General features: G+C 42.4%; 1 protein-coding gene across 2 annotated transcripts in view; it reads right to left on the reverse strand.

Moving 5' to 3' along the window:
- LOC125452813 (inactive tyrosine-protein kinase 7-like) overlaps positions 1-27,031 on the reverse strand; it is a 212,741-nt gene that overhangs the window by 74,080 nt on the left and 111,630 nt on the right. For both annotated transcript variants that reach the window (XM_048531693.2, XM_048531694.2), the window contains exons 6-8: positions 21,868-21,998; positions 10,313-10,579; positions 3,673-3,806 (exon numbers count right to left, since the gene is read on the reverse strand). In XM_048531693.2, the coding sequence (XP_048387650.1) occupies positions 3,673-3,806; positions 10,313-10,579; positions 21,868-21,998 (532 nt within the window). The remainder of the gene's footprint in view (positions 1-3,672; positions 3,807-10,312; positions 10,580-21,867; positions 21,999-27,031) is intronic.

A 27,031-nucleotide genomic window follows, 5' to 3' on the forward strand; every position in this document is an offset into this window, starting at 1 on the left:
CAGGAGTTCCTGAGGGTCTTGTCCTGGGCTCAACTATTTTCAGCTGCATCAATGATCCTCCCCCCACCATCATAAGGTCAGAATTAGGGATGTTCACTGATGATTGCGCAATGCTCAGCACCATTCGCGACTCCTCAGATATTTAAACAGTTCATATCTGAATGCAGCAAGACCTAGATAGTATCTAGCTTTGTGCTGACAAATAATATGCAACTTTAATTCCATACAAATGCCAGGCAATGACCATCTTGAATAAGAGACAGTCTAATCATTGACCCTTGACATTCAATGGCATTACTAACATGGAACCACCAACTACAAACATCCTTGGGTGTTACCACTGACCAGAAACGGAAATGGACTTGCCATAAAAGCAGAGAAGGATCTGAAAAAAGGTCACTGGACTTGAAACTTTAACTCTGCTTTCTCTTCACAGTTGCTGCCAAACCTGTTAAGTTTCTCCAGCAATTGTTTTTTGTTTCAGATCTTTAGCACCTACAATTCTTTGTTTGATTTTTGTGAATCTAGAGGGCTGAGGAGGCAGCGTCGTTATGTATATTGATTACTGAGATAATCAAATTTCTATATCAGTAAGGAGATCAGGGTTATGAGGGTAAATTAGAAAAATGGACTTGAGAATCATCAAATCAGACATGATATTATTGAATGATGGACCAGGCTCGATGGGCTGAACGGCCTACTTCTGCTCCCATGTTTCAGTGTCTCAGTGTCTTACCTTCAGGCTTAGTACATTTTCTTGCAATCTCATAAGCTACTTCCTTTCACCTAATGCAATTTTTAACTCCTGTACCTGGTGTTTGTGGTTATTAAATTAACATTATTATAGTTACAATTTATCAAAGAACATGCAATATTTCCAGAAATGCTAACCATTACATTACTTGAAAACACAAGCTTTTGGAGCCTCAATCCTCCTTCAGGTGTTAGTGACAGAGGTAGAATGAGACACAGAATTGATTAGGAAAAGATTGAAGGTTCACACCAATGATGAAGATGTACTAAACAAACCTAAGATGCTGTTAAATGTTTAATCAGTTAGAAAATTTTAATTGATTAATATGTATATGTAAATCCCCAAATTCCTTTCAAGTCAAGGTCCTGAAGGAAATAAAGAAAGATTTTATCAGTGTAAAGAAGTGGAGACATTTTCGGTCATTTGCATATTAGATGTGAGACCTTGTTTAGACTCTGTTTGTATTTGAGTTTTGTGTCAGACATAGGAATTTATAAAATGCCACTCACCCCTCTCCCACAACACAAGCATACATAAATACCCCACACCCGCACACATACCCCCTCTACGCACATGCACGCACCCCACCTCCTACATGCAAAAACACACCTCCCCCCCCCCCACATGCACACACCCCTCCACGCATGTGAATCTATGGGGTGAATTTGTATTTGCAAATACATTATGTTTTGTTCAAAACACAGACATGTTATAGACAGTCAAATAGTATATGACATCTTATAAATTCCTACATTAGAAATAAAAACAGTCTGACTCCAAACTAAAACACAAACCGATTCTCAACAAGGCCTCAAACCTATCGTGATTGTCTGACCTAAAATGTCAACTTTGCTTCAGTGATAAAACCTTCAGTTCTCTCAGAACTGGGGCATGAAAGAAATTCTGGGATTTACATATACATATTAATCAATTTAAACCTTCCAACTGATTAAAGATTAACAGCATCTTAGGTTCATTTAGTACATTCTCATCAATGGTGTGAACCTTATAAATTTACTTATAAATTCTATGACTGACACTACCTCTTTCACTAACACCTTAAGGACGGAGGGTCTGAAAGCTCGTGCTTTCAAATGAACCTGCTGGGTTTTAACCTGATGTCACGTGATTTCTGACCTTGTCCACCTCAGTCCAACACAGACACATTCACGTTGCATAACTGTCAACATCTGCTCTGATGGAATTTGAACCCATATCCCAAACCATTAGCCTACATCTCTGGCTTACTCAGAGATAGTAAGAACTGCCAATGCTGGTGTCTGGAGGACCCTTCTCCAGAAGGGTCCCGACCCAAAACTTCAACTTTCCTACTCTGATGCTGCCTGGCCTGCTGTGTTCCTCCAGCTCCACACTGTATTCTCTGGCTTACTTATATAGTAATATTACCGCTATGCTACCCCTTAAAATCAGTGTCACAGAGGTACAGACAAAGTGCTGGAATTAAGATTAACCCAAATAATTATTTTTTTAAACTGGTACCAACAATATGTTGAATGGTCTGTGTGTGTAAATTTTATACAAATCTCTAAATGGGTTCATGTTAATTGGTTTCACTGGCAGTATAGTGATGCTCACGTATTTACATATACATTCACTGTGGTAATAAGGATGAGTTATAAAATGAGTAAGCATTATTCATTGCAAGTGCTTTTATCCCTTTCAATTCAAATGGAGAACAGGTTGATATTTGAAAAGAGTGTTCCAGTTTTGTGGGGCCAGTAACAAAGACAACTGTGAATTTAGATATTTAGCAGTTATTAGGCATTCATTTTGTTAAGTATTCTATTGTTGAAATCTCCAATCCCAAAGGCTGATGGCTCGACTGTGTACTCTTCAGCAACAACGCATATCAAGTTTACATTTGATTGAGTTACTTTGGAAAAACGCAAGTCATTTCCTTTAAGTGTCAGCTCTGGCTCAGCAGCAGCATGCTGAGTCAGAAACTGATGTCCAAAGAAATTGTTATCACCCAAACAGTCATTGGTATCTGGACCTCATTCCTGAAACAGCAGTGGAGATAGAAATTTAGACTGTCAGAGTCAAAAGGTCATGAGTTCAAAGACAATGTCTTGAAAACACATCAATGCTTCAAACCCATTGCAGAACTGAGGAAATGCAGCATTGTCAGAAGTGTTATCTTTCAGATGAGATCTTAAATGGTGCCCCGAACATACAAGTCCCCATGATAATCTCTGCAGAACACAAGATGACTTCTGAGCTCCTGAGATGCTGCTTGGCCTGTGTTCATCCAGCTTCACACTTTGTTATCTTGGATTCTCCAGCATCTGCAGTTCCCATTATCACTTATACAAGATGACTTCTTTCTGTGTGCTAGTCAATATTTCACCAATGATCTGGTTATCACTTTACTGGTTGTGAATCGGGTTATTAAAGGCAGTTATAGCAAATGGCCCTGATGAAATGCTATCACATAGTGTTGCAGATGTAGGGCTTGCTATAAATTATGGCTTGAAGAACTGCAGTACTGCATTACCATTAACTATTTGCCATTGGCCATGAAAAATGTCCAAGATTCCATTCTATGCTGTGAGCTGTCAACTAAGACTTTAATTGCAATGTTATAACTGGTCTATGTTCTTGTCTAAGAAAGGAGGATAAAATCAACTGGAGCACCTAACTCCAAGTTCAGCAATCCTTTTTATATAAACAGAGAACATGTGTGAACACAGAAGAAAAACACACTCTGTTGAGATATTCCTTCTGCTTCAATGATCTGTTCATAGTCAGGATTCAGACATGTGTAAGGCAGAAAAAGTGGCTGAAGTCATATCTGAACAACAATTTTCTTCAAAAAGTGGGGAGGTTAGACATTTACATTACTGAAGGTGGTGACAATCTGAGCCAACTGTAAACTGCAAATTTCTCCATATACTTACACCAGAAATATCCACATTGTTCCGGAACCAGGTGACTGTAGGAGTTGGGGTGGCCCGGGTGCTACAATGCAAAAATCCTGGCTTCCCCTCTTCTAACTGGCTGTCTTTTGGCTTAACAACCCACTCTGGAATTGCTGCAAGTCAAAGAATTAAAAGAACAAATTTCCATTACACTGTAAGTTAGACATCATCATTGTCTTGGTTTTAAAATATTAAAAAAAGTAATGCACTAAGCTGTTAGACTTTGATGAGCTGTCATTTGATCGAGTAAGAGAACGCACCAGCAAGAGTTGCACTGTACCACATAGAACAGGAAAATCTTACTCCCCTTCTCCAATCAGATTTACGTAATTTTCAATACTACTAGCAAAACGTCTCTTATTCTTCTCTTCTGCAAACAGAGGATCCCTGCTCTGTCTAATTCATACATATTACTGAGGTTCTTCAACCATACATGTCAAATCTTTTCTGCACTTGCTCTGATGCCTTCAGATCCTTCCAAAACATGTGAACATAACACTTCATTTGAAGTTGAATCATCGGTTTATGAAGGTTCGCCACAACATCCAGCCTTTTGTATTCTCTGGCTCTAATGCAGAGGATCCTTAAATCACTATTTTCTCAGTCTGTCCTACCATCTTAACTGTTTTGTACACATACTCAACACCCCAACCACACATCTCTCTGCACCCTCTCTGAATTGTATCCCCAATGTTGTATTGCCTTTGATGATTGTTTCCACCAAATGGAATCAATTCACACTTCATGAAATATAATGGTGAAATTGACAGCAAAATGCCTATTCTGCAACAGTAGAAGCAGAATGGCAGTTAATATTGAGAATTTTAGATCCACCTTGCCTGAAAATGCTTCAATATTTATGCGACAATAATGAGAATTATGCCAGCTTTTTTAACTTTCAAATCTTTCCAATGTCATACAATATCTACTTTCAGAAGAAGCCAGAAGCAAGTATTCATGAGATGCTATGTCAGAACCAAAGACAGCACGAGGATGCCAGTTTCCATTTGTCCATTAGTAAACAAAAGAATGCACTGCAAATTTACAAGTGGGCAATGAAGTGACACCCAAATTGCAAGAACAAACTCAAAACCTCAAAGCCACTGCCTAAGATAGTTCCAAAATAATTAAAAAGGATCAAGTAGATACTACTATTTTTTCTCTTGGTGTGCAGAATTACTGAAGCATTACAACCCAAAAAAGGCCATCTGGCCCACTGTGCCTGCACTGGCCCACCAAGTGAGCATCACACTGAATCCATTGACTCACCATTCCTCATACCCTTGCAGATTGCTGCTAGTCAAATGATCATCCAATGTCTTCTTGGATGCCTTAGTTGAATCTACCTCCATATTTCTGAGGAGCATATGACAAGCCCAAACCACTCCTTGTATATTTTTTCCTCACTCCACAACTGTCACTTTTGCGAATCACTTCATATCTACACTCTGTTGGTCTTAATCCTTTTAAAAATGAGAACATTTCTCCTGATCTATTCTATCCAGCTTTTCAAGATTTTAAAAATTTCAGATTCCCACCAAGCCTTCATCTCTCAAAGGACAGCAGCCCCAACCTCCCCACTCCATCCTCATTATTGAACGTTCTCAGCAACGGAACCATTCTTGTAATGAGTGTGTGTGCAAAACAGTTAAGATGGTAGGACAGACTGAGAAAATAGTGATTAAGGATCCTCTGCATTAGAGCCAGAGAATACAAAAGGCTGGATGTTGTGGTGAACCTTCATAAACCGATGATTCAACTTCAAATGGAGTGTTATGTTCACATGTTTTGGAAGGATCTGAAGGCATTAGAGCAAGTGCAGAAAAGATTTGACATTTTCTCCAGTGGCTTTACATCCTTCCTATATTCATAGTCATAGTACAGAAGAGACATTTTGCCTCATTGAATCTGCACCAACCTATCACACTAGTCCCATTTTCCAGCACTTGGCCTATACCCTTGAATGATATTACATTTCAAATACTCATTCAAGCAATTTCTAAAGATTGTGCTGTTTCTCGTCTTTCATACCCACCCAGGCAGTGCATTCCAAACTTTCACCACCTTCTGGGTGAATTTTGTTTTCTCAAATTCCCCTCTAAACCTCTTGCCTTCCACCTTAAAATTATGTCCTATGGTCACTGACCCTTCAATTAAGGGGATTGGCTGCTTGCTATCCATCCTATGTCCCCCATGACCTTGTTCACCTCAATCAGATCCCTCCCAGCCTCCTCTGCTCTGAAGAAAACAACCCAAGCCTACATAGCTTTCTTCGTGGACAAAATGCTCGACCACAGACAATATTATGGTGAATTTCATCTGTACCCCTTCCAATACTGCAGAGATGACACACATGACTCCAGATGTGGCCTAACCAACTTCTTGCACAATTCCAACTTAACTGCCCTGCCTGTATAATGTATACCACAACTGAGCAAAATAAGTATACCGTACAATTTCTTAACTACCCTACTAATCTTTCACGCTGTCTTCAGGGATTTGTGGACAAATCATTGAGATCCCTATGCTTCTCTGACCTTCCTAGTGTCCTGCCATTTGACTACTCCCTTCTCTTGTTACTTCTTCTGAAGTGCATCACCTCACACATTTCAGGGTCAAATTTCATCTGCCCATCTGACAAACTCTTCTATATCTTCCTCACTATTAAAATCACCCAGCCAAACATCATGTCATCAGCAAACTAACTTTTCATCCCAGCCTTCAGTCACAAAAACAGCCTTTTACCACTACCTACTGTCTTGTCCCAATAAGCTAATTTTAGATCTATCATGCCAAGTTAACTTGAATTCCACGTGCTTTGACATTCTTTATTAGTCTCCATGTGGGACCTTATAAAAGACACTGCTAAAATCCGTATAAACAACATTAACTGCACCACTTTCATCAACACACCTGACCATCTCTGAGAAATTCAACAGACAAGACCTCTATCTGAAAGCTATGTTGACAATCGCTGAGCAAACCTTGCTTCTCCAAGTTGGGATTTATTTTCCCCTTCAGAATTTTCTCCAATAGTTTCCCTACCAGTAATTGGTGCTTACTGGGCGATAATCTCCTGGTTTACCTCTACGACCCTCCAAGAAAAGTGGGATCACGTTAGCTGTTCTCAGTGTTCTGGCACCTCACTTGTGCTAGGTTTGCGAGGTTCTTTCAAGTGGTAACAGGCAGGATAGATAAATGGGAAGCAGTGGAATATACTTAGATTTCCAGAAGGCACTTCTGGATTGGAAGGCAGGACAATAGAATTTGTTTGTAAAATGATGTGGAGGGTGCATGGTCCATTAACAAGATTATTTTTGAGCTTGGAGAGATTAAAAAAAAATCTGCAGGCAGCAGATGCAGAGTTACTGAAATTGAAACTCTGCACCAAAAGTATACTGTTAGCAGGCAAAGCAGCATTTTTATCAAGACAATAGGTTTTTGAATTTAGCCACTTAAATGAAATTAGGTCCAAGATATCGAAACTCAATTAAATCTATATCTGCTGGTTTTTGACAACCTCGGACCAATCCTATTTTAAGAAATTAGTAGGTCATCAAGGGTATATAAGAAAAAGAGGGCATTTAAAGATTGCTGTGAGAGCAAACTGCCATCCGTTAAGAGAACAGCTCTCAACAACAATCAGCTCGAATCTAAGCTCCCAAAGTAAGCACCATCTAAATAAAAATAAAAAAGCACTCTTAGCTAATATTCCTGACACAAGAAAGCATTCCTGACTGGAGGACAGCAGAGAAGGCAGAAGACATTCCAGAAGACTTATTCTGGCTGTGATTTCAAAAGACTGAATATTAAGTCATTTTTTAAATTAATTTGTTTTATATAAGTGGGACTTGGAACAGCAAACCATTAGATTTTTTTTAACCTACGGGTGGCATCATTGTGGCACTGCAGGAGGCCCAGGACGAACATGTCGTCCAAAGAATGGGAGGGGGAGTTGAAATGGTTTGCGACTGGGAGGTGCAGTTGTTCGTTGCGAACCAAGCATAGGTGTTTCACAAAGCAGTCTGCAAACCTACGCTTGGTTTCCCCGATGTAGAGGAGGCCACATCAGGAACAGCGGATACAGCACGCCACATTAGCAGATGTGCAAGTGAACGTCTGTTTGATGTGGAAGGTCTTCTTCGGGCCTGGGATGGGGGTGAGGTGTAGGGGCAGGTGCAGCATTCCCTGCAGGTGCAGGGCAAGTGCCCGGTGTGGTGGGGACTGTGGAGCGAACACGGGAGTCATGGAGAGAGTGGTCCCTTGGGAAACCAGATAAGGGTAGGGAGGGAAAAATGTCTTTGGTGTTGGGGTCAGATTGTAGATGGCAGAAGTGCCAGTGGATGATGCGTTTGATTCAGGAAGTTGGTGGTGTGGTGTGTGAGGACGAGAGGAACCCAGTTTGGGTTGTTATTGTGGCGAGGGTGTGTGAGGGGTGAGTTGCAGGAAATGCGGGAGACCGAAATGTCCATCCTGGGCCTCCTGCAGTGCCACAACAATGCCACCCGAAGGTTGCAGGAACAGCACCTCATATTCCGCTTGGCAACCCTGCAGCCCGACGGTATCAATGTGGGCTTCACAAGCTTCAAAATCTCCCCTCCCCCGACCATATCCCAAAACCAGCCAAGCTTGTCCCTGCCTCCCTAACTTGTCGTTCCTCCCACCTATCCCCTCTACTCACCTTTACTGGCTCCAACCCCGCCTCTTTGACCTATCTTCTCATTTATCCAGCTTCTATCTGCCTCCCCCCACCTCCCTATTTATTTCAGAATCCCCTTCCCATCCCCGTTTCTGGAGGAGGATCTAGGCCCGAAACGTCAGCTTTCTTGCTCCTTTGATGCTGCTTGGCCTGTTGTGTTCATCCAGCTCGACACCTTGTAATCTCATCAAACATAGCTTCCCATTCACAGATCTATGCTGACTCTGCCCAATTAGATCATCTTCAGGTATCTATTTCTCACATCATTGAAAATAGATTCTAGCAGTTTCCTGACTGTTGATACAAGGCTAAGAGGTCTGAAGTTCCTGGCTTTCTCTCTTGCTCCCATCTTAAATAGTGGGGTAACCTATTCAACAATTTATACAATTTGGGAGGTTAATCAGCAATGCATCAACTAACTCTTTTGCCATCTCCTTCAAAATTGTGGGATGTTGACCATAGGGTTTTGCAGATCAGTTAAGTCCCAGCCTCATTCGCATCAATAAGAATATTTGTGCTAAAGAAATTAATCATAGGATTCTTCCAGTGTGGAGGCAGACCATTCAGCCCATCAAACCCACACCAACCCCTCTAAAGAGTATCCTACCCAGACCCATCCTTACCTTATCCCTGTAACGCTGCATTTCCCATAATCAAACCACCTGGCCTACACAACCCTAGACATTATGGGCAATTCTAGCAGGGCCAACCTGCTGCACATCTTTTGGACCGTGGAAGGAAACCGAAGCACTCTTGGAGGTAACTTTTACAGACAGGGAGAATGTGCAAACTCCAGATAGTCACTCAAGGGTGGAATCAAACCTGGGTCCGTGGTAGTGTGAGGCAGCAGTGCTGACTGCTGAGCCACCATGCCACCCACAGTTCTTTAACTGATGTCCTTCAATTCCCTATTTTCCCTAGCCACTTGGATACGTCTAGTTCTAGGAGGTTCTTTTATGTCTCCCTCAGTAAAACAAAAACAGAAAGAAACTTCTTTGCCATTTCTTTATTTCCTACTATAAAATCACAAGACTTTGCCTGTGATGGACACACATTTGTTTCAGCCAAACATCTTTTTATCTTACTTTACAGGGTTTTACAGTCTGTTTTACTGTTTCTTGCTGGATTGCATTCACATTCTACTGTCCCTTACCATAGGAGTTTCTTGGTTCCGCTTTGTTATATATTATAAAATCTGCTAACTTTATAGGCCTTTTCTTCTCATCATATAATCCTAAACTTACTTTCTTAGCCATGGGCTTTGAGAATTTGCACCTTGGGAGAATGTATATTTGCTGCAAACCATGTAATATCACCATAAAGACTAACTATTGCCTCCAAACAGTCATGGCTTTTACCATATTTCCCTAATCTACCATGGCCAGTTTGAGCCGCATGCCTTCATAAATTCTGCAACTCTCTTACTTGCAAACAATGCAAAAACCTATCCTATTATGATCACTCATCTCTTAAGATTCTTTTATAAGAAGATTGTTAGGTAGTCCCTTTTTTAAAGTACACAACACTAGTTTTTTCCCCCCCGCAAAATCCTAAATGGTGAGTTGCTTCAATTCTTGAAAGAATTTTAGATAGAACAGTAAACAGAGGTCACATGAAAATACAGTTTCTACAGAACTCTGGCCAATAGCGACCTCCCAATCAAAGTCTCATGAAACAATACAACTTTTTAACAAATTCAAGTTAATGGAACATAGTGTACACAAATTGGCTGTGTCTTTGCATTGCAGCAATGACTACATATCAAACTAACTGATCAAGCGCTCTGATGAAGAGTCACCAGACTCGAAACATTCAGCCTGCTTTCTCCTCACAGATACTACTGCTTATGAAATTAATTTCTTGGCTATCAATGCTTTCTTCAGGATATAAAATGTACATATAAATCAAATTGTTCCTTACTTGCCACAGTGACACTCAGCTCCCTGGTCTTCTCTCCAGCTTTATTTCTAGCACGGCAGATATAAATTCCAGAATCCTCTTCTGCAGTGTCATTGAAGATCAGCTCGTTTCCTGCTTGATAGACACGCCCTTCAGTTGGAACTTGTGTACCATCTCTATACCATGTCACAACTGGAGTGGGCAGCCCTCTGGGTGGTGTACATTTAACATACTGAGTAGTATTTTCAATGAAAATCTTTGGACTGAACATCTGGATATTGTCGATTTCTAAATTAAAAGAAAGATGGTTTCAGAAGCAGCTCAATAATTTCTATCAGAGATAATGGGAACTGCAGATGCTGGAGAATCCAAGATAACAAAGTGTGAAGGTGGATGAACACAGCAAGCCAAGCAGCATGGGTCTAGGCCCGAAACATCAGCTTTGGTGCTCCTGAGATGCTGCTTGGCCTGCTGTGTTCATCCAGCTCCACACTTTGTTATCAATAAGTCACTTTTTATGTCTAGCTTTCCCCGCATTCTTATGGTTGGCTTCAAGTTAATATTCATAGAAAATTACTTTTCAAAACAACACTCTTGGCCTCAAAAATCTTTTAGTAACTCAACATCTTTTGCTTTTTATGGCAAATAAGTTACAGCACCAATATTTCCAGCTCTATTTCTGTTCATTCAAAACAATCCTTTGCTCTTTTCATTAATTGTAATGAGTTTCATTTGCATGAGGGAGCTTCTAAAATTGATGTTTGAAGAATTATGTTTCTTTCTCATTCTGAGTAAAGAATGACTACCACATTAATATAAGAATCACTTTCAAACAAAGACAACAAAAACTTGCAGATAAACGTGCATTCTACATGGCCAAAGGAAGCTAAACATGGATTTTTTTGGCTTCTGTATAAGTAGTAAGACTTAAGTCATTCCTGTTGGTTTTGCCTTGAAGGTTCCCCTTGCTTTGTAAAATGTACTGGATTAAGACAAGAAAACAAGATTAATATCCAAGATTCCTTAATAAATGGCCTGCTTCCTTTACTGGTTCTACAAATAACCAGTACCACAAATTATTTCAATTTCTCTCAGCTGTACAATATAAACATGGAGTACTATCGCAAATGGTTCACTAATGTCCTTTTGAGAACGCCCGTCCTAATAACTCCAGTGCCATACAAACATGAAATATCCTCAGCTGAATGGGTAAGCAATGGCCTGGTGGCATTATCGCTAGATGATTAATCCAGAAACTCAGGTAAATGTTCTGGTGATCTGGGTTTGAAATCCACCACAGCAATAAAAGTATCTGGGATTAAGAATTTACCGATGACTGTGAAGCCGATTGTTTGAAAAACCCATCTGGTTCACGAATATCTGTCAGAGAAATGGTCCATCCTCACCTTGTGCAACCTACATGTGACTTCAGAGACATAGCAATATGACTGCCTAGGACGCCACTCAGTTGGATCAAATCGCTGAAAATTTGAACAAAGGAAATGAAGCCAGACGACCACCTGCATTGACTTGGGTACCGGCAAAAACAGCCCTGTTGAGCTTATCAACATTTCAGACACTATTGTCACCATCCTCAGATATCCTGCCCCACCAGCACGACAACCATAGCACAGGTAGTAACACAGTAGTATACAGTTGGGACGGAGCTGCCCTGGGAGTTCGCAGCATTACACACAGTCTCGTGAGCAAGAAAAACTCCTGCTGATTACCACGAACCAAGATCTCTCAACTGCGAGCAACACTTGGGGGAAGCAGGGAGTTTGCATGGGCACAAAATGTAGCTGGGGGATTTCAACATTCACCAAGACTGGATTGGCAGCAACACTTCTGATTGAGCTGAAAAAGTTTGAAAGCTGCCAAACTCAGTATGCAACAGGTGATGAGGGAACCAACAAAGAGAGCAAAAACATACTTGAACTAATCCTAACCAATCTGCCTGCTGCAGATGCATCCATCCATGACAACATCTATAAAAGAGTAACCAACATACAGTCCTTGTGGAGAAAAAAAAAATTCAGTCTTCACATTGAGAATACATTACATTGTACCGTGAAGCATGATCACTGTGCTATGTGGATCATATTTAATTTGGATAAATGCAAGGTATTGCATTTAGGTGAAACAAACATGAGCAGGACTTTTACAATTAAAAGTAGGGCCTCGGGTAGTGTTGTAGAATAGAGACACCCGTCATAGAGGTTATACAGGTTACCTGTTATTCAGGTAAATAATTCTTTGAAGTTTGTGTCAAATGTAGACGGGGTGGTTAAAAAGGGATTTAGCACGCCTGCCTTCATTGCTCCGACTTTTCGGTCTAGGATACGGGTCGTAATATTGAGGTTATACAGGACATTGGTGAGACCTCGTTTAGAGTACTGTCTCGTTCTAGTTGCCTGGCTTATACGAAGATCATCATCAATCTAGACAGTATTTAGAAAAGATTTACCAGGATGTCACCTGGAATGAAGGGTCTGTGTTATAAGGAAAGGCTGGATAGGCGGAGACTTTTTCACTAGAGCACAGGAGGTCGAGGGGTGACCTAATAGACGTTTATAAAATCATGAAGTGTATAGATAAGGTGAATGGTAGGTGACTTTTTCCTAGGGTCAGCGATTTCCAGACTAAGGGGCATATCTGTAAAAGATGATAGTAGAAAGATTTAAAAATGACATTAGGGGCAACATTTTTTTAAAAACAGAGTGGTTCATGCGTGGAATGAACTTCCAGAGGAAGTTGTGGATGTCGACACAAGTTACAACATTTAACAGGAATTTAGATATGTACATTTATAAGAAACGTTGAGGGATATGAGCCGAGCAGAGGTGGGGCTAATTTAGTTGGGGATTGTGGTCTGCATAGAATTGTCGGACTGAAGAGTCTGTTAGCAAGTTGAGATTTGTAGCTCAGGTTGAGGTTCTGGATGAGAGTTTGCTCGCTGAGCTGGAAGGTTAGTTTTCAGACGTTTCATCATCATTCAAGGTAACATCATCAGTGAGCGTCCGACGAAGCGCTAGTGTAATGTCCCGCTTTCTATTTATCTGTTTAGGTTTCCTTGGGTTGGTGATGTCATTTCCTGCATTGGTGATGTCATTTTCTGTTCTTTTTCTCAGAAGAAGGTAGATGGGCTCCATTTTTGGGATTTTTGATTGGGACAACTCATCCATCCTAGGACAAGCCAAACAGAGACACGCACGAGAATTCCTAGAGGCATGGCATTCCAACCAGAACTCCAATAACAAACACATTGGCTCCAAATCAATGTGTTTGTTGATGGAGTTCCGGTTGGAATGCCATACCTCTAGGAATTCTCGTGCGTGTCTCTGTTTGGCTTGTCCTAGGATGGATGTGTTGTCCCAATCAAAAATCCCAAAAATGGAGCCCATCTACCATCCTCTGAGAAAAAGAACAGGAAATGGCATCACCAATGCAGGAAATGATATCACCAGCCCAAGGAAACCTAACCAGATAAATAGAAAGCGGGACATAACACCAGCGCTTCATCGGAGGCTCACTGATGTTACCTAGAATGGTGACGAAACGTCTGAAAACTAACCTTCCAGCTCAGCGAGCAAACTCACATCCTGAAGAGTCTGTTTCCATGCTTTGAGATTATGACTCTAACTCAAGACTAGGCATTGATGAGGCACTGTGGCACATCAACAGAATCACACTAGAACACAATCTGCAAACTCATAGCCCAGCATATCTTCACTCTACTGTTACCATCAAACCCAGGGATCAATCATGGGTCAATGAACATTGCAGGAGGGCAAGCCAACAGCAGCACCAGTCAAACTAAATGCAATGTGTTGACCTAGTGAAGCTACAAAACACTTGCATGTCATACAGCATAAGGAGCAAGTGACAGGCAGAGCTAAACAATTCCACAACCACTTCGTCAGATCTAAGCTCTGCAGTTCTGTCACATCCAGTCATGGATAGTGGTGGACAATTAAACAACTCACTGGAGGAGGCAGCCCAACAAATATCTCCATGCTCAATAATGCAAGAGCCCAGCATGCCAGCGGAAAAGGGAAGGTTGAATCACTTGCAACGACCTTCAGTCAGAAATGCTGAGTTGGTCATTCATCTTGGCCTTCTCCAGACTCCAACATTACAGATGTTAGTCTTACAGCAAATTCAATTCACTCCACATATATCAAGAAACAGTCGAAGGCACTGGACACTGCCAAAGCAATGGGCACTGACAACAATCCTGCAATAACCATGAGACTTGTGATCCTGAACTTGCCGCACCTCCAGCCAAGCTGTTCTGGCACAGATGACATCTACCTGACAATGTGGAAAATTGCCCTTGTTCATCCTATATGTAAAAAAGCAAGACAAATGCAAGATAACAAAGTGTGAAGCTTGATGAACACAGTCAGCCAAGCAGCATCTCAGGAGCACAAAAGCTGATGTTTCGGCCTAGACCCTTCATCAGAGAGGGCGGTGGGGAGAGAGTTCTGAAATAAATATGGGGAGAGGGGGAGGTGGATCGAAGATGGATAGAGGAGAAGATAGGTGGAGAGGAGCATATAGGTGGGGAGGTGGGGAGGGGATAGATCAGTCTGGGGAGGACGGACAGGTGAAGGAGACGGGATGAAGTTAGTAGGTAGGAAATGGAGGAGCGGCTTGAGGTGGGAGGAAGGGATAGGTGAGAGGAAGAACAGGTTAGGGAGGTGGGGACGAGCTGGGCTGGTTTTGGGATGCACTGGGGGAGGGGGAAATTTTGAAGCATGTGAAGTCCACATTGATACTATTGGGCTGCAGGATTCCCAAGCGGAATATGAGTTGCTGTTCCTGCAACCTTCGGGTGGCATCATTGTGGCACTGCAGGAGGCCCATGATGGACATGTCATCTGAGGAATGGGAGAGGGAGTTAAAATGGTTCGCAACTGGGAGGTGCAGTTGTTTATTGCATACCAAGCGGAGGTGTTCTGCAAAGCGGTCCCCAAGCCTCCGCTTGGTTTCCCCAATGTAGAGGAAGCCACACCGGATACAGTGGATACAGTATACCACATTGGCAAATGTGCAGGTGAACATCTGCTTAATATGGAAAGTCATCTTGGGGCCTGGGATAGGAGTGAGGGAGGTGGTGTGGGGGCAAGTGTAGCACTTCCTGTGCTTGCAGGGGAAGGTGCCGTGTGTGGTGGGGTTGGAGGGGAGTGTGGAGCAGACATGGGAGTCCCGGAGAGAGTGGTCTCTGCAGAAGGCAGACAAGGGTGGGGATGGAAAAATGTCTTGGGTGGTGGGGTCGGATTGTAGATGGCGGAAGTGTCGGAGGATGATGTGTTGTATCCAGAGGTTGGTGGGGTGGTACGTGAGGACGAGGGGTATTCTGTTATTGTGGGTGCGGGGTGTGAGGGATGTGTTGCCAGAAATGTGGGAGACACGGTCAAGCGCGTTCTCGACCACTGCAGGGGGCAAATTGCGGTCCTTGAAGAACGCGGCCATCTGGGATGTGCGGGAGTGGAATGCCTCATCCTGGGAGCAGATGGGCAGAGGCAAAGGAATTGGGAATAGGGGATGGAATTTTTGCAGGGGTTGGGTGGGAGGAGGTGTATTCTAGGTAGTGTGGGAGTCGGTGGGCTTGAAATGGACATCAGTTTCTAGGTGGTTGCCTGAGATGGAGACAGAGGGGTCCAGAAAGGTGAGGGATGTGTTGGAGATGGCCCAGGTGAACTTGAGGTTGGGGTGGAAGGTGTTGGTGAAGTGGATGAACTGTTCGAGCACCTCTTGGGAGCAAGAGGCGGCGCCGATGCAGTCATCAATGTAACAAAGGAAGAGGTGGGGTTTGGGGCCAGCGTAGGTGCGGAAGAGGGACTGCAGCCCAATGGTATCAATGTGGTCTTCACAAGCTTCAAAATCTCCCCCTCCTCCACTGCATCCCAAAACCAGCCTGGCTCGTTCCCGCCTCCCTAACCTGTTCTTCCTCTCACCTATCCCCTTCTCCCACCTCAAGCCACACCTCCATTTCCTACCTACTAACCTCATCCCGCCTCCTCGATCTGTCCGTCCTCCCCAACCCTAACCTATCCCATCCCCACCTATACACTCCTTTCCACCTATCTTCTCCTCTGTCCATCTTCGGTCCACTTCCCCCTCTCTCCCTATTTATTTCAGAACCCTCTCCCCATCCCCCTCTCTGAAGAAGGGTCTAGGCCCGAAACGTCAGCTTTTGTGCTCCTGAGATGCTGCTTGGCCTGCCATGTTCATCCAGCTCCACACTTTGTTATCTTGGATTCTCCAGCATCTGCAGTTCCCATTATCTCTGAAGACAAATTCAACACAGCCAATTAGTGCTGGATAAGACTACTCTCAAATCATCAGTAAAGTGATGATAGCACTGTTGATGACATGTTCCAAGAAGCACATGTTTAACAATATTGAGCTCACTGATGCCCAGTTGGAGTTCTGCCACAGCAATTCAGCTCTTGACCTCATTACAACCTTGGTTGAAACATGGACAAAAACAGTGAAATTCCAGAGACGAGGCGAGTGACAAGCCCATATTTGACCAAGCGCAGTAGGAAGGAACACAATCAAAACTGGAATCAGTGGGAATCAGGGAAAGTTGCTCCGGGTAATGTCCTAGGCCCAACCATCTTCAGCTGCTACATCAATTAATTTCACTCCATCATACATCAGAAGTGTGATGAAATACTTCCCACTTGCTTGGATGAGTGTAGCTCCATCAACATTTTGGAAGACTGACACCATCCAGAATATGCAGCGCACTTGATTGGCACGATGTCCACAAACTTCCACTCCCGCTATCATTGAAACTCAATAGCAGCAGTGTGTACTATCTACAAGAGGCACTGTAGATATTCAGCAAATATCTTTAGACAGCACCTTCCAAACTCATGACCACTTCCATCCAGAAGGACAGGGCAGCAGACACATGAGAATACCATCACCTGCAAGTGCCCTTCCAAGTTAATCGCCATCCCGACTTGGAAATATATTGCTGTGCTTAAATGTCACTGAATCAAAATCCTGGAATTCCCTCCCTAACATCATTGTGGATCGACCTATAACGCATGGATTACAGTGATTCAAGAAAGCAGCCCACCACCACCTCCTAAAGGACAACTGGCGTTGGGCAGTAAAAGTTGTCCCAGCCTGAGAGATCCAGATCACACAATAGAATAAAATAAACTTCCCTCTCAAATGACATCCTAGACCACACAGTTGTAACAATTCTCGAGGAGGCAAACAAAGAAGAAAACAGGATTGCTCAAGAGCTGTGGCAGAAACATTGCATCAGAAAACAAAAATGAGAGAGTCCAGCAGACTATAGTATTCATGGTTGAGGCTCTTATAGTGCAGTGCTAGCATCCCTACCTGAGCTGGAAGGCCAAGGTGTGAGGTAACATCTCTGAACAGGCTGATTTGAAAATGTCTAATCTCAGGGCCCTGGGTTGCTGACCACACAAACACACTCTTGTATCTGTAGAAAATCTAAATTGGTGTGCACTTGTGGTGGAGTGGTAGCATCCCTTCTTCTGAGTCTGACAGGCTGTGTTCTTGTCCCATCTGCAGGTCATGACCATCTCCAAAATCTCAAACCTACAGTCAAAAACATATGGGTGGCACAGTGGCTAGCACTGCTCTTTCACAGCACCAGGGGCACAGGTTTGATCCCAAACTTGGGCGACAATGTGCAGTTTGCAGATTCTCCTGACGTCTGTGTGGGTTTCTGCTGGATGCTCTGGTTTCCTCCAAAAGTTGTGTAGATCTGGTGGTCTGGCCACACTAAATTGCCCAATGTGTCCAGGCATGTGCAGGCTAGATGAATTAGCCATGGGAAATGCAAGGTTACAGGGATAGGACAGGGGGGGGGGTATAAACTGCAGAGTGATGAGGAAACAATGGGGAACTAACACGAACAGGGAAGCGGCCGAACAACTCTTCTTTGCTGTAAACAGACTCTGATTGTGAAGTCTGAAATTGAACAACATAAGCCAGGTGGGTGAAATCTTTGCTTTCTTGTGGCTGGTCTGTCCCGAGGCTACTGTCACTTTTGGGGGAATGTATCTGATTGCTTCTTTTTGTGGGTGAAAATGAGGTTCAGTTCCCCGAGGGGGACATGGACACAGTTGAACCATCTCAAACTTCAGTCCCATTTTTTGAATCTTTTGAGAGTGAAACGTCACAGGGAAAATATTATTGAGATGAACACTTGAAACATCACAGCATGCAAGGCTACAGGCCAAGCGTTGGATTCAATGGACCAAATAGCCAACTTCCACTCCTCAGGGATTCTGTAATTCTACTGTATATCTATCTCAGCAACAGAAACAAAACATGGCTCCTCAACAAGATCAGAGGCTGGATATTGTGGCAAGTGGCTCAGCTGATCTTCATCCAACCACAGGAGTCTTTTCAGCAGTTGGAAGGCATAAGATTGGATTCCTTACAATTGACTGTAGAGCAACAGCTAAACAACATCCGAAAACCTCAAAACTATCAGAGACCACATCTTTTGATTTTTGAATTGTGGACTGAAAATGAGGAAAATGGACATATTTTAGAAGGGGAGAATGTAAAAGAAGTTGGTTGCAATATATAAACAAGTGAAACTAACTGATGACTATTAGACAATGTTACTTTTTAGGGATAGTGAGTTTGTAAAACTGATATTCTGTTGTAAATTCAAGGGAGTTCAGCATAATGACAAACGTCTGATTCGTCTGTCCGTAGCTTAACATCAATCCTGTGAGCAAAATGCAAACATAGGCAAGGAAAAACCACCAGAAGCTGGAGGAGAGGAAGAGGTACATGCAAGTGGTATGGGTGCCAGGATCACAAATGTTACTCAGTGGCTGCAGGAAATTCTGAAGGCCAAAGATCATGTTGGTGACGGTGATAATAGATTTGGGCAGTGCAGAAAAAGCCCTTCGGCCCTTCAAGTCTGCACAGACACAACTACCATTAATGACATACTCACCAATTTCCAGCACCCTTCCTTAAATTTAATGATATTTGAAGTGCTCATCCAAATATTGTCTAAAGGTTGTAAAGGTTTCCAGCCTCCACTACCTTCCCAGGCAGTGCATTCCAGATTCTCACCACCTGAGTGAAAAGTTCCCCAAAAACCCCTCTGAATCTTCTGCCCCTTACCCTAAAACTAGCCCTTCCTGTGACCAACCCTCAACCAAGCAGAATAGCTGCTCTCTATTCACCCTGTCCATGCCCCTCAGTCTTACATACCTCACTTATGTCATCCCTCAGTCTTCTCTGGTCTAAAGGAAGCAATCTAAGCCTATCTAGTCTCTCCTTACAGCTTAATTTCTCCATCCCAGGCAACATCCTGATGAACCTCCTCTGTAACCTCTCCAGTGCTATTACATCCTTGCTGTTCTCATGTGACAAGACTGCACGCAGTCATCATTATCAGCAGTCCCTCGTAGATGAGGATGGCTGTTACTCTCCCAGGGTGAGCCCACAGGTGGCTGTACAGACGGATACAGCTCCTACAGGCTGTTTCACTTGGGGCAGGTGGTGCTCACAGGAAGAGGTGGGTGGCCATTGGTGTGGCAGCACGCTCCTTTCACTGTTTTTGCCTGGCTTTCATTTCTCCCGACGGCAAGTTTTGAAGTGTTCGACACCCTCTCAGGTGGTCCATCTCCACTTTGGATGATCTTGGGCCAGTCATTCCCAGGTGTCTGTGGGAATGCAGCAGTTCACCAGTGAGGCCTTGAGAAGCATTGAAGTGTTTCCTCTGTCCACATGGAGCCCACCTGCCATTTTGAAGCTGGGAGTACAGCACCTTATTGTGGAGTCTCGTGTCAATCACACTCTCGACATGCCCAGCCCATCGTAGCTAATCAAGGGTGGTCACTGCCTCGATGCTTGGGATGTTGGCCTGGTTGAGAATACTGGCATTGGTGCATTTTTCTTCCCTGCGGATTCACAGGATCTTGCGCAGGCAACATTGGTGGTACTGCTCCAGTACCTTGAGGTGTCTGCTGTTGACAGTCCATGTCTCAGAGTCATAAAGGAGGGTGGGGGTCATCACAGCTCTATAAGCCACAATTTTGGTGTTGGGTCTGATGTTGTTGCTCTCGAACATCCTTGTCCGCAGACAGCTAAAGGCTGTTCTAGCACCCTGGAGGTGATGCTGGATCTCTTCAAAGAACTGCACATAGTACTCCTGTTGCAGCCTGACCAACCATGTGTACAATTTGTTCTTATATCCTGTGCCATGACTGATGACAGCAAGCATCCCGTATGCCTTCTTAACTATCCTATACACATGCTATGCCGACTTCAGGGATATGTGAATAATTACCCCAAGATCCATCTGTTCCACTAAGCTACCCAGTGTCTTGCCATTTATTAAATACCCCCTCATCTTGTTTCTTCTTCCAAGGTGCATCATCTCACATTTATCACACTAAAATATCATCTGTCACTATCTTCCCATCTGGCCAACCTACCTATATCTTCCTGCAAACCACAACCATCTTCTTCGCTATTATTCACTCATCCACTCGGTGTCATCTACAAATTTACTTAACATTTTCCCCATTTTCTTTTATGTGTATCATAAATAATAAGGGTCCCAGTACTGATCTCAGAGGTCTGCACACTAACGAAATTAATTAGAGGGAACATGGGACCTAGATTTCTTTTTCCCCAATCAAGAACCTGGGTACACAGTAATTGTTCAAAGTTTCTACCATTCCCAGGCACATCCAATGCTTCCTTTAGTTATTCTTATGGGATCTTGAGCTGCCTGTTTTCACATTTCTTGTTAGTTTACATCCATATTCCAAGTTCCTCATCTTTATTAGATTTTTAAGCATCCTTTGGACATTCCAAAATTTTTCAAATTTCTGACCTACTATGAATCTTCACAGCATTGGACACCTTTTCTTTTAGTTTGACACTGTTCACAAAGATCCTTTCTTTCAGCCTTTACATCATTTTCCCCTACTCTGACCTTACTTGTCGGAGCACTCATTGGTATAACTTATCCCTGACTCTGTTACACACTGGCCATTATTACTTGTATTCCTACACTGCATGTTTGCCTTGCCTTTTCTGTTTAACATTTTTCATGTCACCACACAAGAGCATCCTATTATTATTATATTTCAAATCCTCTTCACTGCTCCATGTATTTGATTCATAAGGATCTGGAACAGAACCAACTGCATAGCCTGACTAAAAAGAGGAGCTTATGTGCTTATATGCAGTTAAATTACAATAAGTTTGAAAGCAGCAAAAACTGGTCATGTGACCAATTGACACTCACTTGGTTCCTCACTCCAGCAGTCAACCACTAATACTGTATTGTTCTTCACCTTCCCCTATGTAAATAGCTGATTGAAACTTCCCCAAAAGGTGCAGTTAACTTCTATTCAATTATGTCCAGAAGGTCTTTCCTCCAACAAATTATTATAAACAGAGGAGCAGAAGGATGAACAAGAAAGTAAGCAGTTGGTTCTTTTGAGCATGATTTTATCTGTACCACTGGCTTCACAGTCCAACATGAACGAAGTGGTTAAAATTTAAACATTCACAGAATATTTTATTCTTACCTGCCATTCGCAGAGCAGCTTCCAGCACGACAGGCTTCCCTCTTGGACCCCGACCAATACATTTATACACACCAAAGCTGCGAGATTTCACATTGGTAAGTAGTAGGGAGCCATTAGCAAATATAGTAGTCCTGAGGAGGAGAATATTCAGGTTAACTATAGCTTTGCATTTCCTACAATTGGTATTTTTGCAGTTTCCATGCCCTGAAGCTTCAGCATGCTAAGACGTGGCTCCATCAACAGTTTTGGTCAGTTGTGGGAGCACTTTCACTTTGGAATCATGTAAATCTTGAACCTCGTAAGGGTTGGAGCATTAAAGGCCAAGGCTGATACTCTAGTGTAAGACTGAGGATAGATTATGCCGTTGAAAGCACTCTACTTCAGAGGAGACTAGCTCTGAATATTAGATCTTATTTTGAAGATGAGAATCATCAATGCAGGTATTTTTATTCCTCAATCAACAAGATTATCTGATTGTCATCATATGGCTGTGCCTGGGATTTTTGCCAAGTCCAAGTTGACTGCTGCATTTCCTGCAACAACATGAGCAGTACAACAGTTAAAAAATTATGCCTGTGGTTGAGGTACTTTGAGTTTCCAATGATTATAAAGTGATATATAAATGCATGCTTTTCTTTCTTTGCTTTCTAGATATACATTATGCTTCACGATGAAGTTAAACAGTGAATGTTAGCAATCTAGCCTACAGCATCCTTTTTCCCTCATCCCACATTCAAATTACAAATGCTCTTTGTAGTCTGAATCACTAACAGCAATCAAAAGCAAGAATTTTGGGTACTTTTTCCTCCACTTGCTCACAAAGTTTTAAGCCCCATTTGTTGTCCAAGAAGAGGTAAAATATATGACAAAGTGGAGGCTTTCTAGATTTTCATCATTCATTCATCTTTTCTGAACATTCAATGGCATTACCATTACTGAATACCCCTCTACCAACATCCTAGGGTTATCACCGACTAAACACTACTTTACAGCCACAAACATTTTTGACTACAAGAGCAGGTCAGAAGCTAGGAACTGTGCCATAACTACACCCCAGATTTCCCAAAACCTTAAAATTAATAATATTAATTACCTCACAGTAAAGACATTTGTAGTTTGCAGCATTCACTATATGATTAATCACGTAGCTTGAGGAAGAGAACAGTGGATTGAATAAAAAGATTTTAAAAACTTTATTAAGGGCTTTATGATTACTTTAAAGGGAGTTTAAAGAGAGTGAACTGGGAGTTGTAGGATGATTTGCCTAATTTCTGTCTTAGGGAAAATGCTGGAATCTGTTAAGGAAGTTATAGCAGGGCACTTTGAAAATCTTTAAAAGTTTTATGAAAGAAAAATTGGGTTTGAATATTTTGAAATAACAAGGTGTGGAGCTGGATGAACACAGCAGGCCAAGCAGCATCTCAGGAGCAGGAAAGCTGACGTTTCGGGGCCTAGGGCCGAAAAGTCAGCTTTCCTGCTCCTAAGATGCTGCTTGGCCTACTGTTCATCCAGCTTCAAACCTTGTTATCTCGGATTCTCCAGCATCTGCAGTTCCTATTATCTTTGAATAATTTGAAGTTTGTTTTAAAGGAAGCAAGAAGCACTGCTAATAAAGGGATCTGGTGTATGCACTTATAACCAAAAGACATTTAATGAAGTGCCACATTAAGGGTTACTATGTAGAAAAAAAGCTCATGGTGTAGAGGACAATATATCAGCACAGACTGAGGATAGATTAGCTGATAGAAAGCATAGGGTGAGCATAAATGAGTCATTTTAAAGTTGATGATGTGTGATGAGCATGTGCCAATATTATTTATAATCCATTGCTACAACAGAAGCTGCAAGAAAGCACCTTCACTTTAGCTTCAGCACTCCACAGCTCACCACATGAAAACACTTGTTCCAACTACCAAGATGATCTGTTGTTAGATATCTTTCTGACATCAAGATTTAAACAGATCTATCAACCAGATTTCTTATTAAACACCATTAAAAGAGTTTATCATCAAACAAAACTTACCAACATTGCTTAAAAAAGAAAAGTCATTTTATCAAAGCTTTCCATCTTGCACTCAATCAGAACAATGTGCAAAAATACCAAGAGAGGGCGACATGTTTGAAATGGAAATTCAAATGAGCTCTCTTTCTTCAATATACTAGTTAAGAATCAGTTGGGGAAGTAGGCAATGCTCCCTGGGACTCAAGTGAAAAGGATGCTGTTTTCACAGGAAATAATTCTCTGCAACCACATCATGAATGGCCAAAGTTGCATGCCCTACATTGTCCCAATAGATGTTTACAAAACCGGTCTACAAAACATTATTAGGTCCTTTCCTTCTTCGGCTTCTTAAAATGAAAGCATGTTGTCTAACCTCCTTAACAGTCCGGCTGTAGGGGGTTTGGTTTGGGAATTGCTTTGTTTTCCTTCTATCCAATTCTCATTGCCCCTTACTTATTAGCTGACATAATATTTGCTTTTCCTGTTCCAGATATTCAAAATGTTACAACAAATCTGTGACAATTTCTTTTCCCAGCAATCAAGGCTGACAATTAGATAAAATACTTGACCAATTCTTTTGGCTACCCTTTATAAATCACTGATGCATGCTTTCGACAGTTCACCTTATAAAGGCAACTAACTAACGCTTCACATCAATTTAGTTGTTTGGTTTGGACATGCTTCTTGACTCGTTACTTTATGTACGCTTGCGATGCTCCAAGTTGTTCCTGAGCTATTTTACAGGATCCTGTTTGTCAGTTCAGAAACAAAGATGCGTAGCTTAACACGGATGACTCATTCTTTCGTCCTAAAAAGTCATCTTTGACTAATTTCAGAAGTCCCCTTACCTCACGGCCATCTACTAATATAGAGGACAAAATCCACTAAATACACTAGGTGAAGTCCATATGGCGAACAAACGAAATCCCAGTCCTTGGAAATCATGAAAATACTACAAGCAGTAATGAAAGTATGGCCTGACCGCCGTTCTGAGGGCTTGATGGCATCACTAAAGCTCAATTTGTCTGTTGGCTGTATGCCAAGAACTTGAATTGTACAATACCATGGCCATTCGCATCTTCCAGAAAAGTATTAGAAATAAAATTGGAACCTTGTGATCTCCACTGGTAAACTATAACTGGTAAAGAACTCCGCTAAATTCTTTACCACTACCTTAGCCTAAAAAGGTACTACTGCTGGGAAATGAGTAGCAATGGCCATCATGAGACCATAAGACATAGGAGCAGAAGCAGGCCATTCAGTCCATCAAGTATGCTCAGCCATTCAATGATATCATGGCTGATCTGACAACCCTCAGTTCCACTTGCCCAACTATTCCCCATAACTCTTGATACCCTGACTGATTAAAAGTCCATCTACCGCAGCCATGAAAAAAAAACAAACCAGCCTTTACTGGCATCTGCATGAAATTATTCCACACTACAAAGAAAATTACAGCACTGGAACAGGCCCTTCAACCCTCCAAGCCTGCACCGTTTGAGATCCTCTGACTAAAACTGTCATCTATCTTCTAAGGGTCTGTATCCCTTTGCTCCCTGCCCATCCATGTACCAGTCCAGATACATCCTAAAAGAGACTATTGTGTCTGCATCTACCACCTCCACTGGCAATGCGTTTCAGGCACCCACCACCCTCTGTGTAAAGAACTTTCCATGCGTATCTCCCCTAAACTTTCCTCCTCTCATTTTGAGCAGATGACCCCTAGTAATTGAGTCCCCACTCGGGGAAAAAGCTTCTTGCTATCCACTTTGTCTATACCCCTCATGATTTTGTAGACCTCAATCAGGTCACCCCTCAATCTCCGTCTTTCTAATGAAAATAATCTTAATCTACTCAACCTTTCTTCATAGCTAGCGCCCTCCATACCAGACAACATCCTGGTGAACCTCCTCTGCACCCTTTCCAAAGCATCCACATCCTTTTGGTAATGTGGCGACTAGATCTGTACGCAGTCCTCTAAACGTGACCGAACCGAAGTCTTATACAACTGTAGCATGACCTGCCAACTCTTGTACTCAATACCCCGTCCGATGAAGGAAAGCATGCCATATGCCTTCTTGACCACCCTATTGACCTGCATTGCCACCTTCAGGGAACAATGGACCTGAACACGCAGATCTCTCTGTTCATCGTTTTTCCCCAAGAAGTTTCCATTTACTGTACAGTTCGCCCTTGAATTAGATCTTCCAAAATTTTGAGAAGATTTGTAGCTCAGGTTGAGGCTCTGGATGTGAGTTTGCTCGCTGAGCTGGAAGGTTAGTTTTCAGACGTTTCGTCACCATTCTAGGTAACATCATCAGTGAACCTCCGACGAAGCACTGGTGTTATGTCCCGCTTTCTATTTATCTGGTTAGGTTTCCTTGGGTTGGTGATGTCATTTCGTGTTCTTTTTCTCAGGGGATAGTAGATTGGCTCCAAATCAATGCGTTTATTGATGGAGTTCCGGCTGGAATGCCATGCCTCCAGGAATTCTCGTGCATATCTCTGTTTGGCTTGTCCTAGGATGGATGTATTGTCCCAATCAAAGTGGTGTCCTTCCTTATCTGTATGTAAGGATACGAGTGATAGTGGGTCATGTCGTTTTGTGGCTAGCTGATGTTCATGTATCCTGGTGGCTAGCTTTCTGCCAGTTTGTCCAATGTAGTGTTTGTCACAGTTCTTGCAAGGTATTTTGTAGATGACGTTCGTTTTATTTGTTGTCTGTATAAGGTCTTTTAAGTTCATTAGCTGATTTGGGGCCAATCTACCATCCCTGAGAAAAAGAACAGGAAATGACATCACCAACCCAAGGAAGCCTAACCAGATAAATAGAAAGCGGGACATAACACCAGCACTTCACTGGAGGCTCACTGATGATGTTACCTAGAATGGTGACGAAACGTCTGAAAACTAACCTTCCAGCTCAGCGAGCAAACTCACATCCAGATCTTCCAAAATGCATCACCTCACATTTGCCCGGATTGAACGCCATCTGCCATTTATCTGCCCAACTCTCCAGACTATCTATATTCTGCTGTAATCTCTGACAGTCCCTTTCACTATCTGTTACTCCACTAATCTTCATGTTATCTGCAAACTTGCTTATCAGACCACCTATACCTTCCTCCAAATTATTTACGTATATCACAAACAACAGTGGTC

The sequence above is a fragment of the Stegostoma tigrinum genome, chromosome 4, assembly GCF_030684315.1.
Source record: "Stegostoma tigrinum isolate sSteTig4 chromosome 4, sSteTig4.hap1, whole genome shotgun sequence".
NCBI lineage: Eukaryota > Metazoa > Chordata > Chondrichthyes > Orectolobiformes > Stegostomatidae > Stegostoma > Stegostoma tigrinum.